The sequence below is a fragment of the Dasypus novemcinctus genome, chromosome 2, assembly GCF_030445035.2.
Source record: "Dasypus novemcinctus isolate mDasNov1 chromosome 2, mDasNov1.1.hap2, whole genome shotgun sequence".
Taxonomy (NCBI): domain Eukaryota; kingdom Metazoa; phylum Chordata; class Mammalia; order Cingulata; family Dasypodidae; genus Dasypus; species Dasypus novemcinctus.
Window position 1 is genome coordinate 195,840,869 of NC_080674.1, and position 25,276 is coordinate 195,866,144.

Here is a 25,276-nt window from a genome sequence, read left to right on the forward strand (position 1 = left end):
GGTATGGTGGTGTCCACTCCACCTCTAAATCGAGAGGGGGCTTAAATCCCACATGGTTGATGGATGTGATTCTCCAAAAAAAAGATAATTAAATAAAAAAATTTTAAAAATCATTGGAATGGTAAACATGTAGATAAATATAATTTTAAAAAATATATTGAATAAAACTTATTGACAAAAAATAAAATAAAATAGATACATTGATATCAAGTAGGTAAAGTGAAACAAGATATCCCAATAACTTTTTGCTGTGTTTCTCCACTGTATTGCACTTCATTAAGGAAAAATCACATTGACACAACGAATAAACTGTCTAACACCAAGGATCATATGAAAGCAATTTTACAATATTACAATTATGGTTGCAGAACAAAAATAACATTCTCTTGAAATTTTAATAATTTGTTCAAATCACTCCACTTGTAAATAACCAAACCTTTTGTGTTTCCTAGGTGGTTAATAATTATAAGTGAGAATTTTATCACCTTCAATGGTTTTAAATTCCTTAGTCAAAGCATATGAAAATACGAAGTGATGGAGAGAAAAAGTGAATTAATGATGGACTAATGAATAACTTGGAAGGATGACTGGATGGTATATAAATTTTTCTTTTTATTAAAACAATTGTAGGTTTATAAAAAAATCATGCAAAAAGAACAAAGTTCCCATATATCCTCTTTCTCACACAGTTTTATTATTAAAATTTTGCATTAGTGTGGTACTTTTGTTAAAATTGTTGAAATGTTATTATAATTATTCTATTAATGTAACCATATTTGACACAAAGATTCAATCTTTGTTTCGTACAGTTTTATGTTTTTTTGTTTCTGGTAACTTATATACAACTAAAAATTCACTTTTTTTCCATTATCAAATATATAATTCAGTGGTGGTAATTATATTCACAAAGGTGTGTTTACATAACCATCATCTATTGCTAATATTTTCCATCACTCAAACAGAAACTGTGTATCACTTAAGCATTAACTTCCACTTCCCACTCCACTTGTCTCCTCCTACTCTGTATTCTAATTTCTGAATTTACATATTTTGATTATTTCATATAAGTCAGATCAAGCAATATTTGTCTTTTTGTGCCTTGCTTAATTTCACTCAGCAGCATGTCTTCAAGGTTCATCCATATTATTGCATGCGTCAGAAATTCATTCCTTTCATGGGCGAAAAATTAATTTAAATTCCCATCCTTTACTTTCCCTGTGGAGATTTAATCTCAGCAGATCTTTTCAACTGGACACCATTCTTCTCAAATAAATATCTCTGAGGTGGAGCTTGATCCAAGTGTGAGAGTATGGAGGTATCTGTGGTCCTCACTGGAGGCAGTTGGGAAGGGCTATTTAGAAAAATTCTTCACCAGAAGTGTTAGCATCTGGGTGCTTCAGTTTTTCCACTTTGATTTCAATATTCAGAGTTGTTAGACCTGGGCACCTTTTTCACAGAAAGATATACTTTTTTAAGGAGAGCTTTAGCGTCACTTGCCACAGTATCAATGAAGTAAATATGTAGATAGTAGGCTTTTCTGAAGGGAAGGGCATTTTCAAGGAGCCCCCCTTTGGAGCATACTTTCTCAATACATTCCAACAATTTTGTTCTTGAGGGCTTATCTTCATCCTCAACTGACAGCAAACTGGGGGACTTAATGTGTGCCTTGAGTTCTTTCACTGACACACGGAAATACTTAGCCATATCTGTGAGGGACACATCATCCAGCCCAAAGCAAGCCCTATAGTGGCTTAAGATCTCCTCCAGTTCCTTTACATCATTATCACTGATGAAGATCATGAATGGTTGAGCAAAAAATTTTAATGCCCAAGCATCCTGCCAGACCTTCTGCTTCAGTGAATCTCTCTTCTGGTCAATAATGGGCTCAGTAAAACTGGACACAAAGTTTATTAATTTATGGTATTTATGAGTTGGAAGCTCATGCAGAAGGGTGGTCTTCAGCTGTGGGAAATCATAATTAGACACATCAATGTTGGAGACTAAGAAAATTTGGGGCGCCTTTACTTTGGCTTTATGTAGGTTTTCCTTATAGTTTTCTCTAATCTTTTGGAGGATTGTTTCCTTATTGAAGATATTTGGTTTAGATTTTTTTTCATTTTGTAAATCACTGTCTACTTTTGTTCGAACCACGTAGAAAGTTTTCCTCATTTCCCCAATTGCTTTAGCCAATTGTGCATCAGTTTCTTTGAAACGTGCAGCAGAAATGATAATAAAGAAATCATATTCTTCAAACTTCATTTTCTTCAGATACTTCTGGACTGACTGGAAGTCAGTGGACCCAATGCCAGGCAGATCCCATAAAGTCACATTCCTAAATTTCAAAGATTTATATGGAGCTCTCTCTTTCGTTGTCTCTGCTGGCCCAGTTTTGGCTGCACATTTTTCTTCAGGCCCAAACCCCATCAGTGCATTGGTGAAACTGGATTTTCCTACCCCTATCTCCCCTATCACAGCAATGCTTAGTGGGGCATTCTCAATGTCTTTCATTGCATCCCTTATGATAGAAATTACCTTCAAAATGTTCCCCCTTTCCACATATGATTTAATTAAAGTGATATTGTCCTCAGAGAGGATTTTGTTTTCTGTCTTGAAATTTTTAGGAAACTCATCAAAGCTGGAACCAAAGTTATCAGAGGGTGTGGCGGAGGGTAACTGTTCCATGGTTGTAAGCAGTAGAAGCCCCTGAAGAGAGAAAGAAAGAGAGAGGGTCAAAGAGTCAGTATACCAATTTGAGACTTTGAAGTTTCCTGTTATGTGAAAGCAGAGTCTCAGCTCCATCTGTAGTATAGTCTTGAGCATTGTCCCTCTCTGCTCATTGACTTAGCTTGGACATCTTCCCTGAGTATAAAATTTTCTATTCTCCAGTATGAATAAGACATGAAATCTATAGAGTTCCTAATTGAATTGATGGAAACATTTTGGAAATGGATGGTGGTGATGGTAGCACAACATGGTGAATGTAATTAAAAACACTGAAGTATGGCTCTGAATATGGGTAAAAGGGGAAAAGTTAAGTTCTATACATGGTAAATAAATAAAATAAGAAATGAAAATACATGAAAATAAACTACACAGTGAATACTAAGTTATGCTGTGGACTGTAGTTAATAGCACAATTATAAAAATGTGCTTTCATCAATTGTAACAAATTCATGGTGTCAGTAATAGAGTGATATATTGGAATCCTGTATTTTATGTATCATTGTTCCAGAAAGTCACAACTTCTATAATAAATCATAAATAAAAAATAATAAAAAGCAATTTTCTAGTCCTCAAGCTGCACATGTCCCTTGGAATGGCCTCCTCCTTGAAGAGACTCAGTTCATCAGGACCAAATTCAATGTGTCATCCCTCCACCCAAACTTTCTTACCTACAGGTCTTTATTACCTTATTTAAATTTTTTAATATTGTCACTTTTATGAAAGTAAAACTAATAACAAATTCAGTGAGGCAGCTTAGCTCATAATCAAAAAACGTGTTCTCAGCCTACCCTTCTACACCCTCAGAAAGATCTCTTTGCAGGCCCTGACGACTTTTAACATCCCCATGTGACAAAAATCTTGTGGACTTTAGAGGATGCACAAGCCCACCTCATACCTAAGTATTTTCCTCAAGGACAGATAGCAGAGCCTGAGAATGGAAACTCCCAAAGGCAAGAGACAGCTCAACTGGAATGTTCTAGTCCCAGAGAGTGGGGTAGTTCTACTTGTGGTTGAGGGAAAATAAGGAAACCAGCATGAAGCAGGAAATTCACCCACAATTTCATCTAGTATCAATCTGTCATTGCTCTGAAAGATGAGGATTTGAATATCAGGGTTTGTTTGTTTTGTATTTAATTTTAATAGATGTAACACATGCTAAACTATAAAGGAACTCTCTTAATGGGTGAACAATACTGCTCTTTCATGGGAACTGAATAGATGCTTAAGTGTGAGCAAGGGTGATACTGATGATGAGAAAGGCTTGAAATCACTGAAAAATTCTGAAGCTATGGTTAAAATTGAGACTGACTGAGAACCAAAAATATAAAATGATTACACTGCATGGCCTTAACTGAACTGTTATAGCAGTGATTCACTCTGCTCAGGAATATTTGTTTTTAATCTCATTGTACTGCCTAATATCGATTCTTGAGTCCACATGGGTGAGAGACTTTGAGATCCAAGTTCTGTGACTTATGGGAATGTGGTATCAGTAACACTAAATTTACATTTTCAGAAATTCTCATGAGTTTCCTAAGGGATATTTTCCTTCTGTGGGCAATCACCAGGAATGAACTATTTTCTAGGTAAGCTTTGAGTCTCAAAAGGCAGAGTAGGTGGAGAATGGGAACACTGTCATTTCCTAGGAAAGGAAAACCAGTCAATCCAGGTCCTCAACACAGGAATGTGAAGTGGGCTAGGATTAAACCTGTAGACCTTGGAAAACAAATGCCCCTTTAGGACCTCTAAGAGGCAGAGAGCTCCAGTGCAGCCTTAGAAACTTTTTTCATCTACTCATTGCCCAGGGTGATTTCTTCCAGTCCAAGGTTTACGAGGCCATATAGCCCAGGTTTAAATGCACATACCATTCAGCTGCCATAATCCACATTCCAGATTCTTGCATCTTCCAGCCAGCCTTCTGGCAAGGGACTTGAGGTGAATCCACAATTGTCTCTTCTGCCTGTAGCCCAGAGCTGATACAAGAGAAACACCTTGCCACCCTTTCTGCAGCAAATGCTCCATGCTCCATCCATTTCCTTTTCCTTTGGCTTCCATGGAGTTTGCTGACAAAATTTTCACCCTTTAATTTTGATTCAGTCTTCATTTCTCTGTTCTTAACTGTATCATCCCCCAGTTACTCTCCTAGAGCTTTTGGTGAAGCCCTCAGCCTGAGCTTTATCTAACGGTTTGTCCCTTGGGGACAAAATCTACATTTCAAAAATTCCCTTGCATCAACTTTTAAAATCTTCTATAAACCTGAGGGCTTTGATAGTTATCTAAGATGTTTATGACCTACTAATTTGAAATTTCTGAGGGGTTAATAACTATGAAATGGATCAACGGTTGTAACATCTCGGCCAATTCTAAGAAGTAAAGTATGAGCCCATTTTACTATTCTGTTATAGCTAGTCTGGGGACTCCCATCTGGAAAGAGCATAATTTCAATGTACTTGTCATGTGAGCTTTCAGCCATGAAATGGAAAGATGATTGAGTGATGAGAAACCATTTCATTTCAAAGGTAAAATTAAAATCAGATGAATTACCTATTGTTTATTAACCAAATTGTGAAGCCAGTGAGGCTGAAGCATTCAGTGCTTTGCACACAACTTCCTCCCCATAGTGAGATCTAGTCTTTGGGGTGTCCATTAGGACTCAGCTCTGACTCTGCTTCAACTGCACTCAGTCCCTTGGTTGTCCTGTCCCATGTCTCTCACACCAAGTACATGCGGGCCACTTCCCTATGCACATCCCCAATCTAGGCTTCTGTTCTAAATTCCAGATAAAAATATCCCATTGATTGCTCAACACCTCCTACTCCCATGTCCACAAGTATCTGACCTAACTGAATGTTGCCAAAACTAACTCCTTCCTGCCTCCCTCCTTTCACAGTCTTCCTGTTTCAGGTTATAGCAAAGCTGTCCACCTATTGGTGTGAAGTCGTCCTCATAATCTTCTTTCTCTTATCCTGCACATCAGTATTCCTATGGCTTCAGTTTTCATGTCTATTCCAAATCCAACTACTTCTACCCATTCAACCAGGGCCACCCTTGCCCAAACAAATCTTGTCTCTACCGGGGATGTTGTGGAGAGTCTCTTTGAGGTGATCTACCTTTGTCCTTGCCTCTCCATAATCTGAAATAACAATAACTGAGCCTTCTAAAATGGGGTCATATGACAACCCATAAGGGTTCTCCCTAACCTAACTCCAATGCCCTGTCTGAATTCATCCCCTACTCCTCTTCCTTTCCTCCCTCTCATTTGTCTTCATGTCCATCACTTTTCTGCTTTTCTTCCAACATGCAAACCTCCCACCTCAGGTTTTTTGTATAAGATCGCTATGTATCCCCAAGGCTCATTCTCTGCCCACATTCTGGCCTTACCTTTTCAGGGGTCTGCCCTGACCTTCTATTTAATCTTGCAAATCTCCTCCTGTCTGTCCCTCCCCATCATCTTCTCTTCTTTATTTTCCTCCAGGTGTAAGGGTAAGGCCACAATGGAAAAATAAGAATAGAACTACATTAGGAAATAGGAATTACAAGTGCCTTCAGATAAATAAATAACTTAAGACTGCTCCCAAGAAGAGTGCCAGTAAATAACTTAGGGCCACTCCCAAGAAAAGGGCCAATAAATAACATGGGACTGCTCACAAGAAAGGACTTTTAAAAAGGAAAAAAAAATAGATACACTATCTTCAGCTAACCCCAGTGTTCCGCTTCTGTGCCTGCTGGCTTGCTAGTAAGCACCCCCCTCCTGAAAGGCTATAAAAACACCTCTTCCCTTAGACTCGAGGCTGCTCGCTCCTCTGCATAGGATGAGGCTATCAATTGGAACTTTATTCAAAGTCTGAGTCTGGTCGATATTGCTTGTCTATAACATTTGGAGGCCCCAGTGAGATTGATTGATGAGATCCCCCACTCCAGCAGGGTTGATATCCTCAGACTCAGGGAGATGGGTATGTTCTGGGGACTACCTGGGGGTCTAGGGGAAGGTCTGGGAGAGACGTTCCTCCGCCCCGGACGCCGCCCGGCCGTGGAACTTGTCTCCACCTAAATTCTATCCAGAGAGCGTCAGGAGTTCCTGGGTCCAGGATCAGCAAATGGGACATCCCTAGGTGAGTCTGTTTTCTGGAAAACCTCTGCAGAGTCTGTGGATTGTGGGGAAGTGGATCTGCTGGACACAGCAAATAGATCCCACCCACCGGTCAGAGCGAGACGTCGCTCCTGACTGCGGTTCAGGTTGTCTGGTTTGTCTCTTCGTCTGTCTTAATTGTTTGTCTTTTTGTATTTCTGATCTGTGTAATTTGTGAAAAATTATGAGTCACTTGTAAACTGTATGTTTCTGCTAATGTGTTGTAATTGTTTTATGTTTGTCTGTTTGTTCAATGTCGTGTGTATTTTGATACCTCCAGATGGTAATATAAATTAATAAGTAAGATTTTTTAAAAGAAATCTATTCAAATGGCCAATTATTAAATAAGTGCTTATATTAGTACATAAGTTTGAATGCTAATGGAATGTCTACAATGACAACAAATTGTAAGTCTTAACAAAACTAGTCTTTTCATTAAAAAATTGTCCTTGCATAAATTGAAATGCATAGTTTTTTTTCCTCACAAAATAAAATGAAAGATGTAAAACTTAAATGAATATTAAAAAAAGTTAAAAGTTTGTGGGAATGCTGACTGAAATTTAATGAGTTTTTTCTGGAAGGGTATGTTTTGTCCTAAAATAGGATGGCTGATTTTCATGAACTCTTAGAACTCAAATGCATGTGGCAAGTTGTGGAAGGTATTGTGGTGGCTTTGAGTGGGGGAATGTGTTCTGTGAGGATGGAATTTGTCTTAAAGGTATAAATAATTGTAAAAAGTTTAACGAAGCATTGTTTAAAGTATTAAAATGGCTAATTCCAAAAAGTCTTTATTAAACAAAAGCTGAATTGATAATACTACTAATAAAAAGTAATTTTATAACAGGTAAACTTGTTGGTGGCCAACCTCCCCTGCCAACTTAGCTTCTAAAAAACTGTTTCTGGTATTACATGCTACTAAGTATTCAAAGTGAAGAAAAGCTCACTATTTTAACAGGCTTGTTTAGTGTTGATGGCAATTATATGTTGTAAGAAGTTTGCCTGGTAACTTAGTATGTGGGTTATATGGAATATGTTTTTGTTGTTAAGGAAACAGGAGATGATTTTGTCCTAAGATAAAATGATTGATTATTGGAAAAAGTAGACTGTGGGACAAAACCTGAATGAATACTGAAAGTGTAGAAGGTTTGTGGAAGAGAAATTCTTATGATTAAAATTGAGTAAGATTTGATGAGTCTGTCTATAAATTTTTTAAAGGTTTAGTATCAAATGGTGTACTGATGCAAAATTAAAAATGTTGTTCTTTCTCAAAGTCTCTCAAGTCATTAGTCTCTTTTAGTAAAAGTTTCCTGAATAATCAATATGCAAAGGAAGTCTGTTTTATCAAAATAGCTTCTTGTGCTTTAACCTCATCATTTCCTCAGTGTTTGAAGAAGAAAGGGTCTTATCTCTGTTAAGAGAACATAATGTTCTAGAAATCAAATCCTGAAAAGAAGCTTTTTGTTTCAAACTAACTGCAAGAGATTTGTTCCTTTACCTTAAAAAAAAAAAAAAGTAATAGTTAAGTTCATTTAATATAAGTCCGATGAAAGGTGTTTAAAAGTGTTATAAAATTAACAGGTTTAAAAAATTAATAAAAACTGTAACTAAGAGTTAAAATCATTTATAAATGCATTTATATTATAAAACAGCAGAAAGACAATAACTGAAATTAAAACTGCATAAATTTAGCCTGAAACTCTTATTGTGAGTGTAAATTCTAAACTAACCTTACCTTCGGTTATGGTTACTTCAAGCCTAGCCTCACCCCTTCCCTTGCCTTTGCCTATAGTTATTTCATAATAGTTTCTGCCTCTACAGTCTGGAAAAGAGCTAAGACATCCCTGTCTCCTATCCTGGTATTAGTAACCCTGCTTTCTCTCATGAATTCAAGTGTAAACTAAATCACTACTTGGTGGAATTCTTAGGCCCTTAAGATTAAACAACCACTGGAGTTTTATTATCTCCAAGACCTGGGGGGAGGAGAGAAAAAAAAAAGGTCTCCTGCTTTAACTGTCAGTGTTCCTAAGAGTGGCAATTCATGAGAGAAACCAGTCTGTCTCCCTGAGGCTTCAAATAGCCTAAGTAAATATACATAGAATTAATCTTGTTGCTTATCTGAAATTCTGCTAAATTCAAAGTAAAATATAAAGTTCTGAAACAAAAGAAAATAGTGCTAAAGCATTGGGAACATTTTAGTTACAAGCCATTAGTGAAAAAACAAAATTCTTGTGCAAAACTGCACAGTCATAGTGCAAATTTTAAAAGTTTCAGGAATCTTTAAAATGTTTTGCAGTCATACTTATTTCATAAAAAATGTAAGTTAAAAGTAACTAAAATTATGTTTTTGTGTCAAACTATTCATGTCTGCCTATTTGCTCAAATTGTTGAGGTTAAATAGGCAGTTATATAAGTAATAAATATTTCTGGAACCCAAATTAAGCTAAACTATATAAAATAATGCAAATTATAAGTAACATCAATGAATTGTGTTTCTGTGTCTAACTCTATTTGTATCTGCCTGTTTGCTTGGTGTATGTCTTCATACATCAGGATAATAGTATCAAATTAACAAGTAAGAATTCTTAAAAAGCTCCACTCAAATTATTAAAAATTAAATATGCAGTTATATATATGAATAAATATTCTTGGAGCCCAAATTAAACTGAGCAGGATGAAAAGAGTCTTATAAAAATCTAATTATAAGAACGATTAAAAAAGAGCCTCCTCTCTGCAAGAGTTTTAAGGGCAGGACTAAGTGTGGCATATTGAACCTACCTACTAGGCTGGAAAATTAGAAATCAGTTTGCCCTGTAATTTCCCAGTTTAAACCTTTTAACAGCCATAAAATAGGAGTAATTAATAGTTCTGTTAACAAATTTCAGTAAATAAATATTAGAGATTTGGACCTGAGAGGTATCGGGAATGAAAGAAAGAGAAAAAGGTGGAGGAAACAAACAAACAAACAAAAACTAACGAGCTGGGATCAGGGGGTCTGTGAGTAATGACTCCTCAAACAACTTTATTTTCTACATGTGGCATTATATATACTCAAACTGTAGAGATAACAAGCAGTGTAACCACACATTAACAAGACTCGTAAATTAAAAAAAGTTTTCTCAAAGTACAAAGATTCAGTATTCCCTTCAAACTACAAAGTGTGTTTACTCGTATTTCTCCCTGCCCCGGACAGCCCTATCCTGTTAACTTGAAAGGATTAATTGTTGCATTCCTATGTTAAAAGCATAGCCATAAAAACAGCACATCTCCCTTTGTGAGACCACCATGCCTCAGTTTCCAACAAGTAAAAAAGTCCATAAAAACTATGAAAAAATCTTTCTGGGATTATGATTAAACAAATTAAGTAATTGTATAATGTGTTTTAAAACCTGGTAGTCTGTATGCTTTTGAAAATTATTCATTTTCATAACTTAAACAAAGAAAAGAAGTTTTAGCTTCCTGTAAAGAGAAAAAAACATTCCTTGCATAAACTATAGTAATTTAGATTTTGTTTAGCTTGCGTGTAATCTCCCTTGCTTTATGAAGTGCCCATTAAATAAATTAACATTGTATGTACAGGGTCTTTTGAGTAATAGAAATTATAAGTTTATGTTGATAAAATTAAGCTAAAGAAAAAAGATTGTGAATGTGCTCTCTTAAATAAATAAACTAAATTTCTTTGGTTAGTAATTGTAATTTAATACGTTTATTAAAATGTAAAGTAACTGGTTATAGTCAATTATAAAAAGTTTGTAGTGCATCTTCTGGGCTAAAAACGTTTAAATAGTTCTAGTTCTAAAAGTCATTGTTAACTAAAAACTTGAATTAATATTAGTTGCAAAAAAATAACTTCGTAGTAATAAAACCTGTCTGAAGGCCACCGCAAGGTGCATATTTAAATAAATGGTAATAAAAAAATTATCTTGATTCTACTGAGAATCTTCTGTTTTCACTTTAACAGTGAAAAATAGTTTTTTCCCTCAATTACTAAAGTAAAATACCTACTATTATCGTCATAGTAAAATTGTATAAGTAAACAGTCATTTGATATATGATTTATGGCATTAAATTGTTTAAAATATATATAAAAACAAGGAATAAACTTTAACATTGTCAAACTCTCTTGTGCATTCAAACCAGGCCTTGAATATATTACAGGTTGCCTCTCCATGTGAGTTATTGGCTAAGCTGGTCACTGACCCCTCAATTAGAAATATTTGCTATGTCAGCCTCTGGTTCTGCTCCTGAAGTCGATGGAAACTATGTTGCAATTTCAAGCTCCTGCAGCAGTCAATGATGACTCCGTACAGCCAAGTGTACAATGGATATTGCCTCCAGACTAGCACTGTTCCATAGTGCCAGAGAGCACTATGCACCAAGCTAGTAAAATACTGGAAACTCTTTCTAAAATCAATGATACTGCAACTTGCTCACTGTGTGAAAAACATGCTAAGTGGAGCCATGACACCAGAATACTGTAAGTAAAACTTAAACACAATTGGCATTACGGCCTGCTCCCATAGAGAGATAACATGTAAAGTATTACAAACCTGAAACTTAAAACTATTAATTGCAACTCTGAATCCTTATGCATTAAGTAATACATTAGTTAATATTAAGTGCTGTACTTTTATCCTGTACTAAACACTTTTATCCTGTACTAAATATATGTCTAATAATTATAACGTAATCTTTTCTATTTTGAATCAAGTGCAAAAGTATATTAGACATGTTAGATTCCTAGTAAATTCATTTTCTAGACAGTTAATAAACATGTCTATGAAACACAGTGGCAGTCTCAGCCAGGCTCAGTCAATTTACTATTCTACTGTACTCTACTGTGTAGCAAAAATGAAGCTTGCATGCTAATAATAAGTCACTTATTAAACAGTCAAGATTATCAGAAATTGTACAATTAAAACTAAAATATAGAAAAACTTTATTCTATAGTTCGGATCACTCCCACAGTTAAAAACTAAAAAAAATTTACTAATCCTGAATAGAACCAATTGACCAAAGGGTGCCATTTTACCAGGAGCATCTGACTGAGCACATGATTGCCAATTATTAAACAGCCTGAAATGCGTCTTCAAAACAGAGCTAAGTATCTATTGCAATTTTTCTCTAAAAATACCTGAGAGGAAAAAATATATATGTGCTGTTTCCACCAGCTTTTAAAAAGGGGTGCCATTTTTAGAAGCACCTAACCTTGTCTACCTCTGTAATCCAATGTCCTCTTTTAAAAACGAGTATTCCAAGATTTTAATTGGGTTTGTTTCTTTCAGAATGAACATGTTATTAACCATGTGAAAACTTCATCCAACTTCATACAGAAGGCCAGATCCATCTTCCTCCAGTTAAAATAAAGTTTTATACCTTGTTAGGCAATAACTACAGCCCATGGCCAGCAAGAAGCAGTTACAGAAAAGAGATCATCTCCCTTCAGCATCCCTTTAAGATTAAAGGTGTAAACTCTTTAAAGGTAAAACAAAATTAATAGATGGATCTGGAGCCTAACTAGAGATCCGCGTGAGCGCCGGTGGCCCCGGGGTGACTGCAAAGGGGCCCCCACCCTGAGATTCTGCTGTCCAGATGAAAACTTCTAAACTTCTGCTAACTCCTGTAAACACTGTGCAACTATAAACTGGACAAATTTGGACAAATTCTGGGTGTTAGCTGCCCCTCCAGGAACTTAGTTTGCCTGCGTCTCAAGTCTAACCCTTTATATTCTCCCCAACTCCAACAACTTCTGTGTCCTAATAAATATAATCCCCCAGGTTTATTACTATCCAGGGCTTAAAAGCAGGGAGCTCTCTAACTTGCTAGAAGTATCAAAACCAAGTCACCAAATATATAAGAAGGACCCCTTTCTAGTTCTGCTGCTAATAAGTCTAGGAGCAACAAGCTCTGTCACAATAAGATCAGCAGCCCTAGTAAAAAGAAACAATAACTTAATACCCTGTCCTCCTTAGTTACCCAAAATATTAAAAAAACCTTGAATATCAAACAAGCCATCTAGAACAAGCCTTAGACTCCCTTGCTGAAGTAGTTCTCCAGAATAGGCGAAGATTAAATTTACTGTTCCTCTGGCAAGAAAGCCTGTGTATAGCCCTAGGAAAAACCTGCTGTTTTTATACTAACCATTCAGGAGTTATTAAAGAAAGCCTAGCCTTAGTTCACAGGCGATTGAAAGAGCGTAACAAAACCCGGGAAATGCCCGCCAACTGGTATCACAGCCTTTTTAACTGGTCCCCTTGGCTCACAACCCTCATCACTGCTTTAGCAAGGCCCCTGTTTGTCCTCCTTGTACTGCTTACCTGCGGCCCATATATAATTAGTAATTTAAAAAATTAGTACAAAAAATTCCAAACTGTTAAACTTATAGTTTTAAATGCCCCCTACCAGTTAATACCTACCCACGAAGAAATTCAAAGACTTGAATTACCATAAAGGAAAGGGAGAAATGTAAGAGTAAGGCCACATTGGGAAAATAAGAATAGAACTACATTAGGAAATAGGAATTACAAGTGCCTTCAGATAAATAAATAACTTAAGACTGGTCCCAAGAAGAGTGCCAGTAAATAACTTAGGGCCACTCCCAAGAAAAGGGCCAATAAATAACATGGGACTGCTCACAAGAAAGGACTTTTAAAAAGAAAAAAAATAGATACGCTAACTTCAGCTAACCGCAGCGTTCCACTTCTGTGCCTGCTTGCTTGCTAGTAAGCACCCCCCCCCCCGAAAGGCTATAAAAACACCCCTTCCCTGAGACTCGGGGCTGCTCTCTCCTCTGCATAGGATGAGGCGTTTGCTGCACGGCTAATAAAGCTCTCAATTGGAACTTTATTCCAAGTCTGAGTCTGGTCAATATCGCCGGTCTATAACACAGGGAATTTGTCAACATCTGACATACGTATCTCCTTCTTCCTTCCTTAACTAATTCTTTGTCTGCTTTCCTCTGTTCTTACCCACACACTCCCTGCCTTCTATGTAGTCTTCTACATTGCAGAGGAATGAAATGCACTCTAATCGTGGCCTCTGGAAAAGTTTCAAATAAACTAATTTTCTGGATGGGTACAGCCATTCTTCAGTCATAATTCCCCTCAGGATTTCAAGAGTCCTGGTTCCAAGTAGAGCTCCAGGCTCTCCCATCCTCAAACATACAGTGGCATCCATCCATTTTAAGGCCTATATACAATACAAAGTGTTTTCTCACTTACCAACTTCTGAGAAAAAAGAGAAAACTGGTGTCAGAGATGAGCTTTGAGTCTTTCCGCTGAAATAGCACAAAATGCTGAAACTGATGTAGCACTCCTTGCAGCCCACAGAACAGAAATCTACATCTGACTCAGACCTCTGCTCCCAATTGAAGTTCAGGTCGCCTGTGGCCAACACAGAGATAAAGAAAGGGGCTGGCTTTCCCTCTGAATGGTTGAATTGTGTGTGAGGAGGAGACAGGGTTCTTGTTCTCCTGACCCATGCTCCACCCTCATTAAAGTTGATAAGCAGGTGAGAACGGAGCAGCACACACATTCTAGAGGCCTGAATTCCCCTAGAGGGTGAAACCATGATGCCACCTGCTCCCCCTCCTAACACTATCATTTCCAGGAATCAAAATCGAAAGGACCCTTGATTACAGGCAGTATATTCTAATTTTAAAGCATAATAAGACAGGGGAGAAGAGAAAAGCAGAGGCTTGTAGATAAACTCTGCCCTAATGTCTTACAGATACTCATGGCTCCAAGCCAGGAAAAAAGTGACTCAAAGTTCAGAGAGCACAGGCTTAAATCCTTCGCAAACATTACTGATAGACTTCTACCTGGGAACACTCCTCAGACTGGCTCTACATGAGAAAACCCAGATACTTGGCAGTACTACATATTTAATACTACATATTCAATAGACCATTCTACATGGTCTGAATACAAGGTATAAACAGGTATTTCATAATACATATTCAATAGAATGTCTTCACCCCACCATGTTCATCTGTCCAGGTCCTTTCCCAGGGAGACCAATTTCTGCTGCCAGCTCAATTTTTATGAACACATCAGCAAGCATGCACAAATAATAAGCTTCCTTTTTTTTTTTTTAACATATGTCAGCATTCTCTCCACAATGTCCTCCACATTGTTTTTCTCATTTTCTAATAGATCAGTAATTGCTATTTTTCAGAGGAGTCCTACAATGTGAAGGATAGCAAAGAGATTGCAACCAACTCTAATAGAAGTATTGGGGTCATTAAGAAAGACAAGTCCCACACAGGCACTGAACAGAACATTTACTCACATAGAGAAAAGACAAAGCAAAGTCATGTTGCAGGGACAGACGCTGGACATTATTTATCCTGCCATAACCCACTGAAGGTACTGGGGGAGAGTGTAAGCTACAATGTAAATTATAATCCATGCAGTGCAGCAGTGCTCCAAAATGTATTCACTAAATGCAATGAATATGCAGCAACAATGAAAGAAGTTGTTGATGTGGGAGGAGTGGAGGGTGGGTGGTGGGATATGTGGGAACCTCATATTTTTTTAATGTAACATTTTTTATGATCTATGTATCTTTAAGAAAAAGACAATTTAATAAAAACAAAAAACAAAACCAAAGTCAGCTTCACTATTACTGGGTCTTGGTCCCCAATGGCCAGCAGGTCTTGCTTCATGGTCATTGCAGGCAGATAGTCTGTACACATCCAACTTTCAGGTTTGCTGTAGGTCAGAGTCCCTACTCCCTATGTGCTAGGAGCAAATACAGAATCAGGACTGGCCATAAAAGGCATGTATTTGTCAAAACAGTTTCCAGCAAATGTTTGCATATGTTCAGGGTAAAGGGACAAGAATATGTTGGCAGGCCACTATCTGCTAGGGGATGAGTTTGATCTCACAGCACTCCTGAATTTATCATCTGTCCTAGGAGCCAGGCTAACACACTCAATCCTGAGCACAGGGTGTATTTGTCCTAGGGAGTGGTAGCAGGCAACACACAGATTGTCCTTTTCCACATAGTACATTCAAAGCTTCTCCTTTCAGGAATTATGATTTTTTTTTTTTTTAGGAAATAGAATATACATAAGTGTGCAAAAAACTTTTATGCAAAATATGGAGCCTTTCAGCAACTCTCAATATCTGTCAGAAACATCTTTCTAATAGCTGCAGAAAATGGTTAAAGGATTGCTGAAACAAGAAGAAGTCTACTTAAAAGGAATAGGATCTCTTGGACCATGACTGGCACCTCTCCAACCCCCAATGGCTTGGTGTGGAATGAATCCATACTCCCAGTGTGGGTTCCTGTCCTGGTTCCAGAGGGAGAAGAGTAACCCTTGTGCACATGCTGGGAGCATGCATGTCATGCCCAATCTTTCTGGTAGTAGCCTGATTGACTTGCTGTGCCAGAAATTACCCTATGTGTATAAGACAACTCACAAAGTTCTCTTACACCACTTCTCTCAGTGTAGAAGAGGAATCAAGTGGAGCTGCCTGTGGCAAGGGATTGTTATTTGTAGGACATACTGTGCAGTGCCTGGGGCAGTGAGTTGAGAGAAAGAGGGGACATTCAGATCTCTGTTATTGGAGAAATTTTTAGGGCCACATGTGCATGCCCAAGACAAGATGTATATGCAGAAATGATCAGGAAGGGCCCGAACCTTTGGCCTGGTGTTATTCTCTAAAATTGTGTTATGGATATGCTCTTTAAGGGGATCACTCATACAGGGCAATCCGCAAGATTGGAAAAGGTGTTTGCTGTTTTCCTTTTTATTGTTAGACCTTGGCATTCAACAAAATCTCAGTAGTAACACTAGCTGGATTTAAACTCAAGGAATAATTGCCTCACAGTCTAAATTCCAGTGTAACAATAAAATATGAACATGTCCAGGTTTTAACAAAAGACTAAAAATGATATAAAGAGGCAGGGAATGATCATGTAGGCAATAGAGAAGATTAAAGCCTTAGAAATCATTACTGAGGAAGATAAGAACCAGGTCATTCCAGACAAAGACTTTAAACAAATTGTTCTAAATATGCTCAAAGAGCTAAAGGAAAACATGGAAAAAGAATTAAAGGAAATCAGGAATATTATAGATGAAAATGATGAGAATGTCAATAGAGATTTGTTATTATGAAAATGTACAAAACTGAGATGAAAACTATAGTAGCAGATATTATTTTCCTAAAGGAGTTCAACAGTAGATTGGAACTGGCAAAAGAAAAAGTCAGTGAACTTGATAAAAAGAAAAATAAAACCATTCACTGAGTAGCAGAAAGAAGAAAGAAGAAAAATGAACCAAGCCTGGAGAAAGGTGTGGGACACCATCAAGTGTACCAATATACACTTTATGGGAGTCCCAGAAAGAGAAGAAAGAGAGAAAAGGGCAGAAAGAATATTCAAGGAAATAATAGTTGAAAATTTGCCAAATTTAACAAAAGACATGGATATACATGTCCAAAATGCTAAAGGAACTCCAAACAGGATAAACCCAAATAAATGGAAAATGTGCCATATTATAATCAAACCATCAAATGCAAAAGATAAAGAGTGTCTTCTAAAGGCCACAAGAGAGAAGTAACCATCTCATACAAGGAAGCCTCAATAAGATTAAGTGCCAGTTTCTCACTGGAAACCATGGAGGCACAAATGCAGTGGGAAGAAATACTTAAAGTGTTGAAAGCAAAAACAATTGCTAAACAAAATTCTGTATCTGGCAAAACTCTTTCAGAAATGAGGGTTGCATAAGACATTCACAGTAAAACAAAAGATGAGGAACTTTGTCAACACAAGACCAGTCTTGAAAGAAATGGTAAAAGGAGTTCTGGAGATTGAAAAATAAAGGACAATGACAATTGATTGAAACAGAAAAAAGAAATAGGGCGGTAGACTTGGCCCAGTGGTTAGAGCATCCGTCTACCACATGGGAGGTCCGCAGTTCAAACCCTGGGCCTCTCCTTGACCCGTGTGGAGCTGGCCTATGCGCAGTGCTGATGCGCGCAGGGAGTGCCCTGCCAAGCAGGGATGTCCCCTGCGTAGGTGAGCCCCATGCGCAAGGAGTGCACCCTGTAAGGAGAGCCGCACAGTGCGAAAGAAAGTGCAGCCTACCCAGGAATGGTGCCACACACACGGAGAACTGACGCAACAAGACACAACTAAAAGAAACACAGATTCTCGTGCCACTGACAACAACAGAAGCAGACAAAAAGAAGACACAGCAAACAGACACAGAGAACAGACAACTGGGGTGGGAGGGGAAGGGGAGAGAAATAAATAAAAAATAAATCTTAAAAAAAAAAAAAGAAAAAAGAAATAAACATATCCAGTAAGATAATGACACAGGTAAACATAAATATCAATGCTATTATATCTTTTAGTTTTTGCTCCCCTATTTACGTCCTATAAGATATAAAAGGCAAATGCATAAAATGCAGTGATAGATTAACAGTTTGGGTTTTATAATGTATAAACATGTAACTATTTTAGGAAGTATGGGGGATTGACTCAGGACCTTGCACAGGTGAAGTAGGTGTGAACTACAACTGCTCATCTAAATATGTAACTTTTCACAAGAATTACATAAAGACTGGGGGACTAATGGTTATAGAAATACAGTTTTAGTATGGTGTTGAAGGTAAGTTGGTAAGAAAGCAAACAAGAATGTCACAGATTTAAGATGCTAAATTTAAGTCCCATAGTTACCACAAAGAAAATATCAGAGAATAATCAAACTCATAGAGAAAGAAAGTAGAACACAGGTTACCAGAGGTGAGGAAAATAGCAATGTGAAGTTAATGCAAATTGAGTATAACGTTTTTGTTTGGAGTAAAGGCTAGGCATGGTCTAGCTAGGATGAGAGAAGAAAATAAATACTAAAGGTTGCCCAGGTGATGGAAAGGAGGGACACTGGGGATAGGTGGCGGTGGAGGAAAGTAGTGGAAATGAATGGAAATGGATGGGGGCTGTGACTTGTGCAGATTCAAAATGGATATTTTCTGGCAACTTCAGGATGAAAAACTGGTTTTATGGCAGTGAACTGATTCCCTAAAGGCCAATGACCATGGCATGACATGGCTCACACAGAAATCATTCTGTGGAACACTCTTTCAAGGATCACAGGACCTTGGAAGACATATCTCCACACTGAAATAGAAGCCTGCGGTCAGGGTCTCTCTTCCTCCTGCCTAGCATGGCAGGAGAGGGGATGTGCACTCTCCTCACTGCTACTTTCACTTCTGTCTCCACATCCCCAGATCTGGGGTGGGGCACTGGAGAGAGGATGGGGGAAACTGGACAAACAGGAGGACTGAGAAACTTCTGGAAGCCCTCAGAACCTGTGGCTCCAAACCATGACACCTTTTGGCAGTCCCACGATAAGGCCTACATCTGCTTCCCACCATGCAAGGAATGGAGGGGGAGACTGGCAGACAAAGAGAGAAGGAAGAGAAGAACAGCTGTTTAGGGATGAAGAGCCCAGGGCACTGGGAAGAGACGACCCGCTGACTGTGGTTTCTAAGCATCTATGGTAGGCTACTTCCCTGGAGTAGATCCCCAATCCCTCCTCAAGTGAGGTTCAGATCCTCATATGTTTTGGAACTCCCTAGAGCAATATGAGGATGAGGATGAGAGCCCCACAGCCCACTAGCAACTGAAGAACAGAATCATCCCAAGGAACTTTCTCTATTAGGCAGAAGGAACAAGGCTGGTGATCCTATCCTCAGAACTATGTTCCCAGTCCCACAGACCCTTCGAGGTACCATTGGGATGGAAAAAGGCAAAAGACTGGGTTGTGAGGCCAAGCTTGTGGGATAAACCAAATTCTACCTTACAGAAGAAGGGAGACCTGCCCAGCATTGTGGAAACTTGTCCAGCTCAGGTAGGATGTGGTATCTCTGGCCATGATCTAGACCCCCATGGAGTCCCCATATATGTCAAAGCTGAGGGACCATCCTCTCTCCTGCTCAGCTTCTCAACCCAGGCCACTGGTTCAGCACTTGCTGCTCAACATAGCAGTTATGTCTTGGATTCTCTCTAAGGGGCACCTTCACAGACACTCATTTCTGGGAGGTTCTGTCTCCCACAGTCTGATTCATGTCATTGAGATATCCATGGGCAGACAACACAGTCCTAGCACTTGTGTATGGATTTCTGAGTAGGGTGCTAAAGTGGGTTACCCATAGGCAGGAGGGATGGAGGACCACAAAGAGGGATTATAGGAATCTGAGGTTCCTATAATCAAAGCTCCATCCCTGGAACTTTGAGCCAGAGAGTCTTCCTACCCCACACACTGAAACAAAGAGAACATGAGTTACTTGTTGTTCACTTTTAGCTGTTCCATTCCTAGTCTCTATTGGACCTTTAATTCCCTTCTAGGATGAGGGAAGGATGCATTCCTTGTTCTGTTTTTCTGGGTCATATTCCAAGCATGGATGAATCCTACCCCAAGGGTTTCCATTGTGGAAACTGCCCTTGCTGAGTTCCTTCATCTTTTACTTGCAAGATGTGAACCAGAACATCTGGGCTACCATCCCCCCCCCCCCCCAACATGCTCACCAAACTTCCCTGAGCTTCAGTGTTCTCTGGATGAGGTGGGGAGCCATCACCTGCTTGTCTCTAAGCCAGGTCTGGGTGGTGAGTGCTGTGGCTGCCAAATGAGGGTGCTTTATTTTTCACACAGTGTTGTGCATTTGCTGCCAAAACGATCTTCTAGACATTGGATCTTGGAATTCCCAGAAATTCACTAACTCAGCTGTCATCTGTAATCTTCTGAAAGTTTACCAAAACGTTTTGCTTAGAACATGCTAAAAAAAATGGAAAAGAAAGAAGGCTGATTAGCTGAGATGACATATGTAAGAGAGTCTAGCTCAGTGCAGGGTACATAGCAATTGCTCAATAAATATTTGGTGCAGTTATTAGGAGCTTCAGAACAACAGCCAAATTAAGGCTCCTTTCCATCCCTGCCTCCAGTCACAGGATGGGATGAAGAGACCTTGGGACTGACTTCATGGAGAGATGGAGAGAGAAAGAGGGAATCCCAGGCATTGGCAAAATGCTCAAGATTTCTGTGAGTTCATTCAGAAGGAAGTCAAGTTGGCATTTTGTAAAAAGAAATATCAGCACATGAGTGAGACAAGGACAGTGTGACTGCAGTTCCAGGATAGGTTCCAGTTGGCCCATTCAGCTCCTTCTTCCATCTACTGAGTTCTGATGGCCCAGAGACCTGTACTCACCACACCCCCACTGTGAAATGAGATGTGAGTAAAGGATTGGTCCCCAACCCCCCGCACACACGCATTTGCACACATGTGTAAACACACACTCACATGAAATGAGGGGACACATTAGGCACCCCCAGCCTTCCTCTTGCCTAGGACCTAAGTGAGCCAGTTTCATTTTACATTCACTGGCTGCAATAAGGGCATCACTTTACCTATCAGTGTGTTTCACAGCTTGCTGAATATTGCCCTTTTTAATTGTCCTTGTACCACTGTGAGGATGTGGGTAATTTATATTGTTTTCTAACTGAGATTCAACAAAATTAGAATCAGGATTCAAGTGGGATGTGCTCTTGCTCAAAATCCACCCCCTTTATTCTGCATCTATCTCTACACATATTCCCCACCCTCTCCATGTAGAGCTGTCTCTACACCCCACACCCCCTGTGCTCTGCAGCTGACTCTGCATGTTCCAAAATATGTCCTATATAATTTCCTTTTATGTATCATCACACACCATGCAAACATTTTAAGCCCTTCTTATGGGAGGAGTTAGTGCTCTAATGGGCCTGGTGGAAGATATTTACCCCTGGCAGGCAGTGAGACTTACTGAGTATTGTGTCCCCAGAAGCCAGGCACAGGGAGGAAGTCAAAAGTAGGTTGAATGACCCAAGTACCTAACGTGAACATCAGGAACACATTCTCTAATCCAGGATATGACGTAGTCCAACTTGGAGAGTAAGATCTACACGACATTTAAAAATCAATGACAGCTCCAAGCCCCACCTTTCTCTGTGATATAACTGTGGGTACACCTGGACAGCTGGAACCAGGGGCTGGAGTGGACAGGTACCTATGTGACCCACTTGCTTGCTCCCATACTCCATGAATCACTTCAGGAAGTTGACAATCATGATCCAACTCAAATTTCCTTTGCTTTTCAATGATCATATTTGTCTGCCTGTGTCTCTTGGTAATGTGAGCTAAATCATGGACACCCATCTAGGTATTGGTCTGTAGTAAGTGATGTAGTCCACTCTGTCATAAACAAACTGGGGAAACTCTCACATGAGGCTATTAGCTTGGACCTTACACCTGGCAATGAACTGCAAAATGTGGGCACTTGGTTAGAATTTATTTGATTTACTGCTCAGACAGACCTGCATACCAGCCTCCAGTCTCCCTCCACAAAGAACATAACCTGCAAGCTTATGATGCACAGGCATGGGTATCACTCTATCACAGCTCTCATCAATTCTGATTCAATTAGCCTACTTATTTTACAAATGAGGACACTGAGTGTCAGTGGGAGAGCAAGAATCACACATGATCATAAAGCAAATTTGTAAAAATGCTGGAAATGAAGACAATGTTGTCCTCTTTTTCACCATCTGTCAATGAGAATTAACAACACTTTTTTGCCCTGGATAACAACTGATCAGTGAGTGAAGAGTACAATGGGAAAGATAAGCATTGAACAAAATATTGCAAGCAAGTATGGGATAGTAAGTTGTGCCCCAATGATGAAACACAAGAGGCTAAAGGAACAACAATGAGAGCTCTCCTAATGGTCATTTGTAAGGAAAACATGCACAACATAAAAAATTGTCCTTGCTGAGGAAGAAAACTGAAAATAGAGAAGCATTTATTCACTATGGGTATAACCCTATGTGGTACTGTTTTTGCCCTCATTATTGGGAAATCTGGTCAGGGAAGTTTGCCCTGATGATAGGTGTTTTACCTCAGACTGGAGGGATGGGTAAAAGGAGAGGTGAGGTGGGCAGAGTAAGCGGCATAGAGAAGGGACCAGAAGGGTGAGGAGCCATACTGTGGTCTCCTGTTAGGAATCTAGAGATTCCTGGCTCTCTCCATACAAGCTTTCTCTATACCTCTACCACTGAAGCACTGGATGAGCAGCTAGCTGAATTGTGTCTAGGGTTTTGTATGTAAGTCTCCCAGGTAACTTTATTGGTGAGGACCATCATTTTTCTCATAATACCTGCTGGTAGGTTGAATTATGCATGGCAAAAACCAAATGTTCCAAAACTTAATCTGCTTCCCTGTGTGTGAGAACCCATTGTAAAAAGAACCTTTTGAGGATGCTATTTTTATGTCAGTATGGTGAACTGATTCAGTGGGGACCTTGATCTGAATTACTGGAGAGCCACTGAGTGCATACTTCAGATGGGTTATACAAGGCATGGATCTCTATAGTACAGTGAACCCCATATTGGATGATGGGCAGTGGTGAACACTATAAATATGAGAATGTTCTTTTATGAACTAAAACATGTATAAAATATGTAATACATGGTATTACAAATAGGATGATTTATGGGACAAATAATCCAAATGTAAGATATGGACTAAAATTAGCAATAATATTTTGATGATGTCTTTTCATCATTTGTAAAAAATGAAGCACAAAATGCAAGGTTTTGATGGTGGGGTGATGTATGGAAACCCTATATGTTATGCATGCTTGTTTTTAAACTCATAACTCTTCTAATTTAAAAAATGGAGACTGACTCCTTCATGTTGGCTTCCAGTACTTTTTTCAGAGAATTGTCTTGAAATTTTTGCAGAATTCTCCCTTTATTGATATGCTTGGGTTTACTTGTTTTTATTATATAAATCAATATGAACCTTGGTTCATATAAAGTATAAATTTTTCCCCATTTCCCAATTTCTTCAGGTGCATGTAATTTTCTTAGGAGCATGAAGCAGCAATGATAATAAAGCAGTCATATTCTCCAAACTTCATTTTCTGTGGACACATTTGCACTTGGAAGTTACTGGACCCAATGTCATGTAGAACCCATAAAAATATGTTAGGAAAAGTGGGGATTTGTGTGGAGCTCACTTTATCATCGCTACTGTTCCATGTTTGGTCACCTCCGGTTGTTCATGACCAACCTATCTCAAGGCATTGATGAAACTGAATTTTCCTACCCCTGTTTCCCAAGTCACATCAAGAATCAATGCAGCATTGTCAGTGTTGTTTAATGTACGGAATATGGCAGAAAACACCCATGAATGTCCCTGTTTTACAAGTGTGTTTGATTCAAAGGATAGTTTGCTCAGAGAGAATTAGGTTTGGTTACATTTTTAAAGAGTTCACAAAGCTAAAAACCAAATCATGAGCCTCTGGGCGAGAAGATGTGGAGAAGGATAAATGATCCATATCTGTGAGCAGTAAAGGTCACTAGAGATAGGAGAGAAGAGGGAATTTCTAAGAAGTTTGTACACAAAAGAGAGGATATGGGGATTGCTGCTATAGGACAGCAGACCCTAAACTCCCATTTCCCATTTATCTGAGTGCATCTTCCCTTTCTGTTCACATACCTTCCTTGACTTCTGGACTGCTGGATGTAAAGTTCACCATTGCTCAGGATGTGCCCTCCTCTTGACACTAAGACACTCTCATTTCTTCAAGACCAAATTTAAAGGTCCTTTATTCCACCCAACCATACTTCCCACTAGCCTTAAAAAAATGGAACCCTACCTAAAACCATATGCAAAAATCAACTTAAATATTTCAAAGTCTACAAATAAAAGCTAGACCTATAAAACTCCTAGAAGAAAACATACAGGATTATGTTCAGGAACTTGTGTTAAGTAATGGTTTCTTAGACTTTACACCCATAGCACAAGCAACAAAATAAAACATAGATAAATGGGACACAATAAAAATTAAAAACTTTTATGCACAGATGGACTTTATCCAGAAAGTAGAACAACTTACGCAATGGGAGAAAATATTTGGAAACCACATATCTGATAAAGGTGAAATATCCAGAATACATACAATAATCATTCCACTCAACAACAAAAAGACAAACAGCCCAATTTTTCAAAAAAATTGGACAAAAGTTTGAGTGGACTTTTCTCCAAAGAAGGAATACAAATGACCAATAAAAACATGAAATTATGTTCAACATCACTACCTATTAGGGAAGTGCAAGTCAAAGTCACAGAGCTATACTATTTAGCACTCACTAGAATGGCCATTATGAAAAACAGGAATATTACAAGAGGAGAGGATATGGAGAAATAGCAATACCCATTTATTACTGGTGGGGAAAAAAATGTGGCATCCATTGTGGAAGGCATTTTAATGGTTTCTCAGAAAGTTATAGAATTAGTATAAGACACAGAAATCCCATTTCTGGGTATGTACTGAAAAGAATTGAAAACAGGGACTTCAACAAATATTTGCACACAG

General features: G+C 38.6%; 1 protein-coding gene across 4 annotated transcripts; it reads right to left on the minus strand.

Moving 5' to 3' along the window:
• Positions 1–592: 592 nt before the first annotated feature.
• Positions 593–14,416, minus strand: LOC101436648 (interferon-gamma-inducible GTPase 10-like). Of its 4 annotated transcripts, none has more exons than XM_071211456.1 (3): positions 14,071–14,416; positions 6,106–6,193; positions 593–2,703 (listed from the first exon to the last, which is right to left on the minus strand). In XM_071211456.1, exon 3 carries the CDS (start codon positions 2,680–2,682, stop codon positions 1,417–1,419), a length of 1,266 nt encoding a protein of 421 aa, XP_071067557.1. In that variant the 5' UTR covers positions 2,683–2,703; positions 6,106–6,193; positions 14,071–14,416; the 3' UTR covers positions 593–1,416. The 4 variants fall into 4 exon arrangements, with proteins under 4 accessions (XP_071067557.1, XP_071067554.1, XP_012384508.1 ...); XM_071211453.1 differs by having other exon boundaries at positions 4,590–6,193; XM_012529054.3 differs by lacking the exon at positions 14,071–14,416 and adding an exon at positions 4,590–4,697 and having other exon boundaries at positions 6,106–8,334.
• Between the last annotated feature and the right edge of the window lie 10,860 nt (positions 14,417–25,276).